General features: G+C 41.2%; 1 protein-coding gene across 3 annotated transcripts in view; it reads right to left on the bottom strand.

Annotated features, from left to right (window-relative positions):
* Positions 1-595: 595 nt before the first annotated feature.
* The window catches only part of wwox (WW domain containing oxidoreductase), a 1,166,408-nt gene continuing 1,153,093 nt past the window's right edge, over positions 596-13,910 (bottom strand). For 2 of the 3 annotated variants that reach the window (XM_072279197.1, XM_072279198.1), the window contains one exon: positions 597-968. In XM_072279197.1, the coding sequence (XP_072135298.1) occupies positions 780-968 (189 nt within the window). In that variant the 3' untranslated portion in view covers positions 597-779. Of the gene's footprint in view, positions 969-13,910 lie in introns of all 3 variants that reach the window. The other variant, XM_072279200.1, reaches the window with a different exon arrangement.

Raw genomic sequence — 13,910 nt, 5'->3', positions numbered from 1 at the left:
TTACCCATGAATATTGAAAATGAGTTGATTCTTTGCTTTCTCTAGGTCTGAACTGGACCATTACCTTTAAGCACCACTTGTGTGGTGATGTTGAGATGCTTCAACTTGTGGAAGGGAAAGGGGTAAATTAGAGAGGGAACAAGATCAGCTAGATCTGATTTTGCTACTGAATCTCCAACTGATCCACAATGGACTGGAGTGGGCTCATCCAGAGTTCAATATCACATAGTAGCTGATCCTTTCAAATATGGGTGGGATAATTGGAACTAAGTGAATGCCTCATGTGGAGCAATACAAGGATTAGCATTAATCAGAGAACTAAACTAATTGTTGAATAAGGAAATCTAAAAGCTATTTCTACAACCACAGTAGACCAGGATTAAGGCACTGGCTCCTTGATCAACCTTTTAAGGAATGAACAATAACAGCTTCCACATACATAATGTACATATATGAAATTCGTTTTATTACTGTGTTAAATATTATAAATAATTATTCATTAGTACCAATTATTGGCAATGAGGCTCTGTAGCAGACTGCTCTAAATACTAAATGTCCTCCAAGTTCATAAAATCTTATCTTTTCTTTAACAAAGCACAGACAGATTGCAGCAGTGTGTTTCAAAGGGTTAAATTTTATTTGTAGCGCAATCAATCTTATAATATTGACAAGAAACCAGTGAACAAGATAAAGACAAAGAGAGCAAAAGAAAATTTTCAAGGGTGGCAGTTTCCTCTTGCACAGATACTGGCTTCACAGCTTCAGAAACCGGGCTGTCTTTACTCAGAGGGGCTGCCTGTTCGCTCGCAGATCAGCCCCTCGCTCAGCTCCCACAGGGCAGATGCCGATGCCTCATCTTGGGCCGCCTGTGACGGCAGGCACCGGCAGCAGTTATTGAAGTACATCCCTCCCAGGCCTTCCAACTCCGGGGCAACGGCACAGTAAACACTGGTGGCTGCTCCCTGTTGCTGGAAAAGAGGATAAAATGCAAGATAAATACCTATTAAAACATTACTGATAATTAAGGGTTTTCAGTGAAAATATGTTTCATCTCCCACAATATAATACGGCTCTTAACTTCAATGCTGAATTTATTCTGACAGTACCGAAGTTTAAAAAAAACCTCTGCCAAAGCAAAACTCAGCTAAGGCACTCTAATTAAGTACGATGACACAATGTGCAAGTGTGTGCCAAATCTATCCACTCCCCTTTCATCATGTTGACTTAATCGTGCAAAAGTCCACTGATGATTTTTGCTAAAATTACCATCGGCAAGGATCATGGCAGACTTAAGTGATTGAGCATTGCCTAAGCATATACACAGCAAAGAGAATAACCCAACTATTCTACGCTTCATCCCACACAGGAATCACTAGATAGGCCAAGGAATAAGCAGGATTGGCTTATTTACCTCAAGGCATGCTCTACTGAAATGATTGCACTACAATAAGAGACATAACTCATTCTATTTACACTGTTTTCTTGATGCAAATGGTAGTGCAGTTGAACTATGCCAACGGCATCTTAGTCACCAAATGCAGTTTTCGTAGAACAAAGATACTCTGTAGCTTCAAGGATTTTTGCAATGCAGTCCCTACGGGATATACATAGATCAATTATTTTCATCACTATCTTTGAGGCACCCTTTAAAAAGATAACTTATTCAGTGGCGAAGCTTGAAGCCAGGCTGGCTGTTGGAAAGAAAGAAAGCAAAAGTCAAATCGTGGTTAAGTGTACTGGGAGTTGTTGGCACTGTGATGGTGGGAGAGCTCTTGGTTGTAAAGCATTACCTGAGCAGAGCCAAGTGAGGAAAAATACACAAAGAGGATTGTGCCCTTATAATGAAACCTTTTTCTAACCATTTAACTTGATAGAGAGAAAACCAGGTTAATTGTATTATTGTACATTTCACTCTATAACCAGCCCCAGGCTGGCATTTAACGACCAGCACACTGATGCAATATTTGCCCCCACTTACTTAGCAGAAAAGCTTCAGTAATTATAAGACCAATGCATTACTAAACTATCAAATTGGATACATAAAACAAAGAGTGTTGTTGCTTAAGAGAACCCTTTGGATACCATACCTAAAAACAACAACAAGTTGATAGCTCAAAGATAGCATTATTGCTCTGAGTATCACAGGTTTTTCTTATTCTACCAGTTTTGAAAGTAGGATTGTTCATGTGTGATTGATCGATGTAGAAAGTGTCGGGGCAAAGTATGGTCTATATTTGAAAAGACATACTGTAACTTGCACCAGACATCATAGCTGCATATACATCATTGTCTCAAAATCCAGTAGGAGGTTAAGTATGAATTTATTCACTTTGAAAGGAAGCCTGTCACCAAGTCATTAAGCCAGGTTATAACAGAGGCTCCACCCATCTCCAAGGAATGGGAGAAAAGCCCAAAGCAGAATTAATAAAATCAACCAGGGCTCCCAAGTTACAATCAAGTGGAGTTAGAAGTGTAGTATTTGTGTTCCTTTTCCCCATTGGGACAGGAGTGGCAAGACAGTAATGTTGAGGACACAGATTTGCATGACGGGAGATCACTCAGCGACTGAGATCTAAATCCTGAATGGATTTTGGAGAAGTTATATTTGCATGATCCCCTGCATTCAAACAGAGTGGGTTAGTCACCCTCAGTTGCACCAGACATTGACTGGATATGCATGAACATTGAACCCAGCTTCAGAAAATCTGCTCCAAGACATTCAGTAGAGTTGAATTGCACAAGGGAATTACAAAGTAAATGTACTATAGTATTGGTTATGTATTCCACCTAACCGCAGAAGATCCTCTGCCCCTATATGCCTTTTGAGGGGAATTAACAATGTTGATAGCCATGCCCAAAGGATGTTCTCCGTAAGTAGTTAGTTCTTATAAAGACCATGCTTTGTATATAAATGTAGATAATGAAATGCCATCAGGAAGTTAATTCATCAGTGGATTTGTTCCTTTCCCCTGCCAAGGTTCTTTCATTGTTTGTCACTGTTTTAGTAGTGCTCCGAGGCCAGTGAGTTCAGGTAAGAAGTTATACAAGTTTCAGCTCTATTGCTTCCTTTCATAAACTCTGTGTATCCAGACTATGCACCAGCCAAGCAGCAGAACTAATGGTCAGCCAGTGATTCCCTCTCAGCTTCAGCTGAGAGTCTGCCAATATAAACAAGTGAGGAAAGTAAAGAGCAAACTTTAAAAAGATCCTTTATATATGTTGAATATTGTGAGCACAAAAAAGATAAAATGTTGTAGCGATATAGGTTATGTGTGTATTTAATTTAGAGATGCAGTGTGGTACAGGCCCTTCTGGTCCAAAGAGCCTGAGCTGCCCAACTGCACCCATGTGACCAATTAACCAACTAACCTGTACATCTTTGGACTGTCGGAGGAAACCAGAACACCCAAAGAAACCCACGTGGTCAAATGGAAAACATACAAACTCCTTACAGACAGTCACTGGGTTTATAATAGTGTCATGCTAACTACTGTGCTACTGTATTGTCCCAAAGTATTGTTGGCAAGGCCACGATTTATTAAAGTCACTGAGAACCAAGTAAGTAATTCATGACCATTAAGATGTTAGTTAATTGTTGACTAATTGTTTTAAGTTTTCCAACTAGCATGGCAGGGCGGCCAGGTAGTGTAGTGCTTAGCACAATGCTTTACAGTACCAGTGACCCGGGTGCAGTTCCCACTGCTGTCTGTAAGGAGTTTGTACGTTCTCCCCGTGACCACGTAGGTTTCCTCCGGGTGCTCTGGTTTGCTCCCACAGTCCACAGATGTACCGGTTGGTAGGTTAAGTGGTCATTGTAAGTTGTTCCGTGATTAGGCTGGGGTTAAATTGGGGGTTGCTGGCTGGCATATCTCCTAAGGGCTGGAGGGCCTGTTCCATGCTGTATCTCGATAAATAAATAAAATTGAATTCAGGTTCTAACCTTTGGATTGTGCTGCAATACCCTTTACAGGGAGCATACCAACATGAGAGTGTGGGCATGTGGCCAAGTGGTTAAGGCATTGGACTAGCGACCTGAAGGTCGTGAGTTCGAGCCCCAGTCGAGGGAACATGTTGTGTCCTTGAGCAAGGCACTTAATCACACATTGCTCTGCGACGACACTGGTGCCAAGCTGTATGGGTCCTAATGCCCTTCCCTTGGACAACATTGGTGTCGTGGAGAGGGGAGACTTGCAGCATGAGCAACTGCCATTCTTCCATACAACCTTGCCCAGGCCTGCGCCCTGGAGAGTGAAGACTTTCCAGGCACAGATCCATGGTCTCGCAAGACCAACATGAGACCATTCACTATATTGTAATGAGACAGGAGCAGTTTTGTATTGCTTCAGTTTTACCTCAGAGCATGGTGGAATGATTTAATGCATAAATAAAACACAAGGGTCCTCCATTAACATTTCGGAATTCTATATCGATATTCTAAATTAACTACTGCAATGTAAAATAAAAGCAGACAAAATTGATAGACATTGAAGGATCAGCGGGTCCATTAAATGTACCCTAGAATGTGATGGATGAAGGATCATGTTGAAACACTGCTTTCATCCATCCATCCCTAATGCCACAGGCATTAACTTCACCTGAGAGATACAAAAGGGCGAGTTGAAGGGAAGTATTTCACAAGCACGAGGAGTGTTATAGTATACTTCAGCTGAAACCCTGTTGTTTTTAATCAACAGACACAAAATGCTGGAGGAACTCAGCAGGCCAGGCAGCATCTATGGAAAAGAGCAAACAGTCGTTCAGGCCAAGATTCTTCATCGGACCTGATGAAGGGTCTCGGCCCAAAACATCGACCATATACTCTTTTCCACAGGTGTTGCCTGGCCTGCTGAGTTCCTCCAGCATTTTGTGTGAGTTGCTTGGATTTCCAGCACCTGCAGATTTTCTTGTGTTTTTGTTCTCCTGTTGTTTTTAATCATTTATAATGAAACAAGGTTGGGAAGACAAAAATAAAAACCTTGTTCTTTATTACTGAGCTAGGATTATTGTTTCTGCAGAGTTTGTGTGTGTGTGTGTGTGTGTGTGTGTTTGTGTTTAAAAAATCCTCCCTTGCAAAACAATATTAGGAGGTGTAAGAAAAATTCTAACAAAATTCCTAAACATAACAGATTCTGCAGATGCTGGAAATCTAGAAGAACAAACACAACATGATGCTGGTGAAACTTCAGCAGGTCAGGCAGCATCGACAGAGGGAGATGAACAGTTGACATTTTGGCCTGGGACCCCTCCTCAGTCCTGGAGTTTCTTCATCATTTTGCGTTTGTTCCAGTGGAATGCCTGCTCTTTATTACTGGGCTGGAGACTTCTTTCTGGGAGAGTTTGGGTAGGTTGTTATTCTGGCATTTTCCCCCTTCCTTTCCAGTCCTGAAGAAGAGTTTCAGCCCAAGGCATCAACAGTTCATTCATTTCTGCCAATGCTGCCTGACTTGGGGAGTTCCTCCAGCATATTGTGTGTTGCTTTGGATGTGTGTTTGTTTGTGAATATGAGTGTGCAAGTGTGAACGTGTGCCTGCCATGAATAAGGTAGATTTTAGAGTCAGCTGCATTGTCCATCACAGATGCAAACCCCTTCCAAACACCCACCACTTCAGCTCATGTGTTTAAAGTGATGAAGGTGGATGGGGTAATGTTAACTCCAGTAGAAATTTCTACAGCTGCTGTGTCAGATGTAGTAACTGCTACAGAGAGAAAGTGAAAAATGCAAGGGCACTTTTTTGCTACATGATTTCTGTGCTAACAGAAATTATTAACAAAAATAAAATCTGGCTAGAGCTGTCAATGATCTAATGATGTTGCTGTACACTGTTCCATATTAAAACTCAGACAGCCTGTCAGTGAGGCAACAATTTCCCTGTAACCACTAGTTTCTGCTTGTAACGTATCTTTGGCCTGAAATTTGAATACTATTGGCAGCCTGATATGGTGTCAATTCTGATTCAAGAAATTACATCAGATCAAGAATGATATGGTGTAACCTCTGGCTCAGCTGGTAGCCTTCTCACCTCTGAAGGTTATGAGTTGAACAATATGGAATTCACTGCTATGGATGGCTGTGAAGGCCAAGTCATTGGGCATATTTAGTATGGAGGTTGACAGATTCTTAATTAGTAAGGGCATCAAAGGCTACAGGGAGAAGGCAGGAGAATGGGTTGAGAGGGATTGTAAATCCGCCATGATGGAATCGCGGAGCAGAATCGATGGACCAAATGGCCCAATTCTGCTCGTATGTCTTATGGTCTAAATATAAATGAAATTAATGATTTTAAATCCAATTCACTGGTGACAAGGGGTGAGGGGCATTGTTGGAAATGGCATGCTTTGGTTTTAGACCGATTTCCCATTGGCTCTTTCAAATAAGACATCACCTTTTAAGAAACACCAAAGGTCATTACCTCTGGTGCATTGGCAAATATTTATTTTTCAATGCAAGTTAGTCAAAAACAGCTTAGCAGTTCCCTCATGCACCTACTTATTGGGAGTTTGTTTCCAGAATCAGGATCAGAATCAGAATTGGGTTTAATGTCACTGCCACATGTCATGAAATTTATTGTTTTGTGGCAGTAGTGCAGTGAAATACATAATGAAAAAAAAGATAAATTACAATAATATATATAATTAAATTAGATAAGTAATGCAAAAAGAGGGAAAAAGGACAGTGAGGCAGTGTATATGGTTAGTTTTCTGTTCAGAAACCTGGAGGGGAAGAAGCTGTTCCTAAAATATTGAGTGTATGTCTCCAGGCTCCTGTACCTCCTCCTCGATGGTAGCAATGAGAAGAGGGCATGTCCTGGCTGAAGGGGGTCCTTAATGATGGATGCTGCCTTTTTGAGGCATTGCCTTTAGAAGTTGTCCTCGATGCTGGGGAGGCAACTGCCCATTAATTGTTGCCACTTTTCCCACATAATGTTAGTAGTTACAGTTCAGGAAAAGAGAATTCCACGTGAGTCTAAAAGAACATCTTCATTGTTGCATCTTGCCCTTAACGTGGCACTTGTCTCAGATATAGGCAATTCAATAGCAGATAGGGCAGGCATGGCCAGATTTGTTGTGCGTTGAATTTACAACATGGTTCAATATACAATGAGGAGGAAAAAGTAACAACGAAGACCAGACAACTGATGCATTGTGCAAGGATTCCTGCCCTCCAACCATGAACAGGATGGTGCCAGGATAGACTGTGGGTATCCTTCATGTGGCAATGCTTTATTGCATTCGTTCAGCCTCTACTGGATCTGAAATCCAGGCACATTTCCACTCTGGTTTGAATCCACGCTGTGCATTTTTGATGGATTTATTGTAGACTTGATACTGTGGAGTACTGTTACTGAAGAATTGACTCTCAATAACTATAATATCTGTATTTAATTAGAACACTGGCACTCCAGTTCTGCATTACAAAGGAATGTTTTCAACTGAAAAAATCACGGCTTGGAAGGGAACATTTGTCTTGTTACAGCTGGTTACATTTTGAAAAACCTTTGTTTGCTTTTTATAAAAAATAAGTTCCTGAAAGACTATGGCAGATGGCTCAAAATGCACCTGGATTCTTGACAGACACAAATTAATTTGTGAGGAAACGTTATATGTGCACCAGCTACGCACACATTATACATCTCAATAAATGGGACTGGGAGTTAACCGTACACTGGAACTCTACACTTGAAGGAGAAATATGCTCAGGAGCAGGTACACGTTTATCTTGACTGTATTTCAAAAGATTATGTGGCAAGGATCTCAAGCTTGTTTTCCCCACAGTGATTCCTGTTTGACTGCAGCGGTAACTGCTCTGTCAGGGGTCAAACATCTGTAAGTTGTTGTAAAGGCAGTTTGCAAATTAAAATGATAGATTTACTGAATGAAGAAACTTCTTTGAAGCCCTGCACCATCCTTAATCAAGTTGCGATGCCATTTTCAATCCTCCCAAACATTTGCAAGCTGTCAGGGCAGGCCACACCATCAATCTTTTTAGTGTATGTGAAATTACCTCGAAATCTGGTTTTGGATTAACTAAAGAGTGTCTGCACAATAAGGGTTCATCACTCTCTTTCACAAGTCATTTGTCAGACTGTGGTTACAGCCCAGAGCCATGGGGGTAGAACAGTCATGGATTTAAGCTGCTATTTTTTATGTTTATTTCACCATTCTCCAACATCTGAGCTTGCTTGGTCGAAATTCAGGCTCGGGGAAAAAGCAGTGTATTGATGGTGAATAGTCTGCCATTAGGCTATAGAATGGCTAACTTCACTTTATTTCCTCCGCCACTCATTCGAAGACTTAGAGCTCATAGAGGTATTGTTCAGCCGTATTCGTTGACCAAGGACAGAGACATCATAGCCCACTCTAATGTCCAGGTATACATTTCAAAAGGGAATTGCTGGGTTCTGACTAGAAGTGGGGGTATTTTAGTCATGTGTTCTCCTCCCTGCCTCAGGTGTGTTACAATTAATCTTAGCTTAGTATGTGGTGACATACCCGTACTGTGATAATAAATTTACTTTGAACTTTGAAAACTGGGTGTACCAAGTTTCCATGGCCAAGACTAAAATCTAACCATTGGCAGGAGATTAGAATGCAGCACGTTCACAAGTGTATGAATTGGATCAATCATTCATTTCTTGCATTTGTTTTAATAACCAAGCTAATATATATATATATATATAAAAAATGCAGGGAAGGTTAATCTCAAAGGTCAGCAGTAGCTTTGAATCAGAAAGTTTTCAGGGTTCAAATCCCACACTACAGCCTTAAGCATACAATTCTGAGATTCCTAGGGCCTACTGGGGAAACATTCAGATGAGACATCAACTGCTCTCTCAAAAAGATATAAAAGATCCCAAGACACAATTTCAAAGGACTAGAAAGACATCCTGAGTGCATTGGCCAATATTTATACCTCACTCAACATCAGATTATCTAGTCATTATCACATTTCTTTTTTTTTTGGAAGACGGCAGCAATTTCTCACATTGCAGCAGCAATCTTGCTTCAAAAATTGGAATTAAAACACTTTGAAAGAACACGAGAACAACATGAAAGGCAACATGTAAGCCTTTCTCTGTTGTTTTAAAAGTGTGTCTGGAAGTCCTCCCATGGAACAGAGATGCCTCTTTAGAAAAGCAACCAGGTAGAGTAAGGGGTAATGCAACAAAAGAATTAAGTGCACAATTAAAGCAGACTGCACCTTTAAAATTTGCCTATTAAATTACAGATTCAGAAACGAGTGCAAAATCCCTCCTGTGACAGTTTTTTTTTAAACTTCCAGGCTATTACAAGTATAACTAGCATATCTAGAATACCATCTGCAGTGCAAGTGTGGAAAGCAGCTTAGCAAGTTGATCAAGTCAGGCTGTTTTCCATCACTGCTCAAGAGCTTGCAAGCCAGAAAACAGGCAACATAGCATGACTTTATTAACATTGCTCGTGCCATTTCACTGGAAAAATAATTAGCAGATGGAATAGAAGAGGAGGTGGAGCAAAATTAAATTTATAATCATATTCACATTATCGGCTGTGAGCCATTTTATACATCATTAGGAAATGTTCAAAACCTTGGAATGCGTTAATTACTATTTGAAGGCATTATTGAATCAATGTTAGTTTAGATTGGTCCACACCAACCAAACAACTGTACTTCTCCTCATTTCTTACTTAAGGAGCACTGTCATCATTCATCTGGCTGAATTCTATGGACAGTCAGAAGCTGTACAGCATGGTGGCATGGCGTTTAGTGCAGCTGTAAATTCGGGATTCAATTTCCACCTCCAGCTGTAAGGAGTTTGTAAGTTCACCATGTGGGCCTCCTCCAGGTGCTCTGGTTTCCATCCATATTCCAAAGATTTATTTATTTTCTGAAATACATAACAGAATAGGCTCTTCTGGCCCTTCGAGCCACAATGCCCGGCACGCCTCCGATTTAATCCTAGCCTAATCCCGGGACAATTTACAATGACCCATTAACCTACTAACTGGTACACGGAGTACGGAGAGAACGTACATATTCCTCACAGGCAGTGGCGGGAATTGAACCTGGGTCAGCTGCACCTTAAGGTTTAGGGCTAGCCTAGTGCCACATAATTTATGGGGTAGGGTTAGTGAATTGGTGGACATACTATGTTGGCACCAGAAGCATGGTAATTCCTGCACAGCCCCAGTACATCCTTGGTACAAGCGATGCATTTCACTGTATGTTTCAACGTACATGTGACAGATAAAGCTAATTTTATCCCATCAAAAGATGACCTCTCTCAAAAAGCTGAGTTAAATCTGCAGCACGTTGCACTGGGGTTATGCGCCTGAAGTTGCTCACTCTTCATTTCTAATCCTTATATTCTATCTGTGCTTAAAGACCTGTGCAAAGCACATGGTGTTTATGATACAGCCACCATAACGTGAGTGCCCCTTAAAACAACCTCTACAAATGTTGTGGAATGGACAGCTGAACTGTACATAGCAGGCTGGTCCCTGGTTTGATCAATAGCTGGTGCTAGGCTGAGCAGTCTCAGACAAGTGATGATCAACTACTGGGATTAGATTCAAATCTCCCTGCAATTGGGAAGGGCAGAATCAACTCCTCTTTCTGTTCAGTATCCAGCAATTCCCTCAGAATATAGATGAGTGGATCAATTAGTGAGGTCAGGTGCCGGTTGGCTATGAGTGCCCTTCACTTAAATATACTCAAACTCAAGACTGTGGGACTCAACTAAAAGGCTTCTAGTGATGTCTTGGGAGAAGCATGAAGGAGTGAGCAGCAAACAGTAGTCACTAATCAACAATGCCCCACCTCTGCCCGTAACTGAATGTATATGTAGAGCAGTTTTCAGAAAGTTAAGTGGGAATGATACAAATATCGTTTCTGAAAATGTTCGATTATTGTAAGGAGTGACCTGCCTTGGCAAAATGTGGTGCAGTAGGTCTGCACTTAGGCCATCTCAGTTCTACCCAGTCAACTATGCACTGAGTTCAACTCCTCTACTCTCTCCTCTTTCCAAGTATATAGCCAAATCCCTTCAGAAAAGTACTGTTGAAATGGCTTTCAGCATGCTCCAGTGGTAGAAAGAAGGGAGAGAAATAACTATTATTGTGTACTGTATTCATAGCAATTGTCAAAAATGGATACACTTACAAAACACACTCTCAATGCTCCATATCTCTGCAGAGACGTTATCTCCCGGGGATGGAATACTGAAACATTCATTGCAATCTTGCCAAACATGCTGCATTTTGCAGCTCAGCTCCTGCCAACTATTTAGTTCCAGTATCTATTTTATCTTCTTGAAAATCTCGTGAAGTGGTGAGTCTGATTTTTAATAGTGTTTACATTGAGTGTATGAAGATAGCCAAAAAAATGAGGCACACCAGAGACAGCAAAATATTGAAAACAGTGTCAAGACCAAATATCTTTCCGTGAAAGCTCCTCATTTGAACAACCAGGCTCTTAAGAGAGTTGTCCTTGAATGGTGTCAATCAGTTGTAATGCACGTTGAGGTATGAACGTGTAAAGGTCTGAATTAAAGTCGGCTGCATATGACTATATGACTACAAACGAATCCTAATGATGGGCATCAGCCCAAAATGTCAACTGTTTATTCCTTTCCATGGTTGTTGTCTGACCTACTGACTTTCTCCAGCATTTTGTGTGTGTTACTCGATATAGGTTGGGTTAGGATGGGTTATGTTCTAACAAAACTTTTAGGCTTAGGTAAGGTTGTACTGTAGCCATTCAGCTCATTAATTTATCTGTCCATTTGACTCAGGTAAATGGTGGTGGCTGTGTTAGACACATCAGGTCCTGAACATTAGAGAAGCTTGTCTCGGGATGTTAGAGGCATTTGTCAATTATGATTCTCAACCAGGAATGCTGCTTGGGATCGAATAGACTTCCCCAAGTCTTGGCTTCCAGTTTGCTTTAGGGCCATGGAAAGATAAAGACAGCCACCTATGGGCAGTGGACAAGAGACTTCACCAAGGCTTAAGGCATCTTTCTCAGGCTCGGGCATCAAGCCTAACTCAATGTCAGGTGTCTGGGCATAACAAACTGCAAAAGCTTTTGGCTTGGCTCAGGGTGGGTAAGGGAAAAAAAAGCATTCAGGTTTAGGTTGAGTTTTAACTTGAGAGCCGAGCAGTTCTCTGGGTCAGCACATCCAAAATGTTCAGCAGGTCAGGCAGCATCTATAAAGCAGAATAAACAGTTAACATTTCAGGCTGAGATCCTTCATCAGGATCTGAAACATTGACTGTTTATTCCTCTTCATAGATGCTGCGAGTCTGCTGAGCTCCTCCAACATTTTGCATATGTTGCTCTGGATTTCCAGCATCTACAGAATCTCTTATGTTTATGATTTGCATTTTCTCTGGGTGTAGGCAACACGGCACCCTCCTCTTTTAAAACTGGTCCAGTTATCGAAGGATGTGCTCAAGGATACTCCCCTAAGATTCACCACTCCTTTAAGAATATAATTTTTTAATCTGAGGTCATCACATCTTTATTTCTTGATTCCTTTGCATAAATTCTATCTACATGGAGCACTAAAATAATAAGGTGACTTGCATTGACATGCTTGGGTCAGAAGAAGGTTATATTTCATAAAGAGAAATGGTCTGTATTGATTCCCATTATCTTACACAGAATTAATAACCTAATATTTCCTATGAAATCCAATGGTGACCTATGGTTTTCTCTGCTTTTATAAATTCCTCAGACCCTTTTTCTTGACGGTGCCAAATCTTAGAGTGATAGCTGAGTGGGTGACTAATTGGACCCAGTCTCCTTCATGTGGTACTGCAAAATTACTGCAGTCTTTAATTAAAGGGGCTTTGCCTGCCTTATCAGACAGAACAGAGTTAATTACTTCAGCATGCTGCAGCACCTTTAGTTAGATTTCCATTGCTGCTATTTTTTTTCATTTTTTCTGTAGATTATGAAACTAGATTTTGTTATAAACCACCCTCTCCCAACAATGAACAATAGCATGTCATAATACATTTGAACAGAAGTGTTGGATAGTACTATAATCACACAGCTTAGTGATTGGTTACTGTGAGATGCCCAGTACTGGTTTGCAGTGATACACCTTCCTTTCAGAGTCTTTGGTCTCTGTGACTTCTATGTCAAATATGTTTACTGACATCCAAGAGAGAGAAGCCCTCCACTGGTCAGAGTTGACCATAGTGATATCATCTCAGATGTCTATGTGACATGTGAGCCAGGGCAGTATAATATCGAGAGCAAGCTATTTCCCACACAGCGGGCTTCCCCTCTCCATGCAGCTGATAAATCCAAAGGAATGGTAGACACTGATACAGTTTGGCACCAGTGGCAATCCAGGAGTAGCTAGTCAGTGTTGAACTCAGTATGAGATTGCCCTAGGGGCTCCAGCTACCGATTTTTCCTCAGGGTTTAATGCCGAAACTTTCCCCATGAGAGAGTATCGCTACAAGGCAGCAGAGGTTTGAGATCAGAGTTTTTCTTCTCCTCCTAGTTGAGCTGCCAGCCATGGCTAACGAGTCCCATCTGTCCTAAGTGACTGGTTTTAAGGCACCAGTAACCCGCCTTTGCCTCTTCACCTGCCAGTCGAAACGGTTCTGCTACACTTGAAGGCTAGGAGCTGGAATGGGCTGCCAGAGATTATTTGAGACACACACCACTGGGAGCATTTAAAAGAAAGTTGGAGCTTATCCCCACTATACTCCCCCACCCCACAGGGCTATAACAAGCATAAGGAAACTTTGGCATCCCACTCCACAAAAAAAAACACCTTAAGTTGTAAGTGCATACCTATTTTAGATACTGTATATTTCGTATAGTATAGTAACAAACAGTTTTTAATCAGTTGTCTCCCAGCTCTCTGTGTAAAGAAAGGTCCTCATTTCTAGCTGGCTAAAGCCTCATTTGC

The sequence above is a fragment of the Mobula birostris genome, chromosome 15 (assembly GCF_030028105.1).
Source record: "Mobula birostris isolate sMobBir1 chromosome 15, sMobBir1.hap1, whole genome shotgun sequence".
NCBI lineage: Eukaryota > Metazoa > Chordata > Chondrichthyes > Myliobatiformes > Myliobatidae > Mobula > Mobula birostris.
The sequence above is the reverse complement of the archived record's forward strand: the minus strand, read 5'-3'. Positions and strand labels throughout refer to the sequence as shown.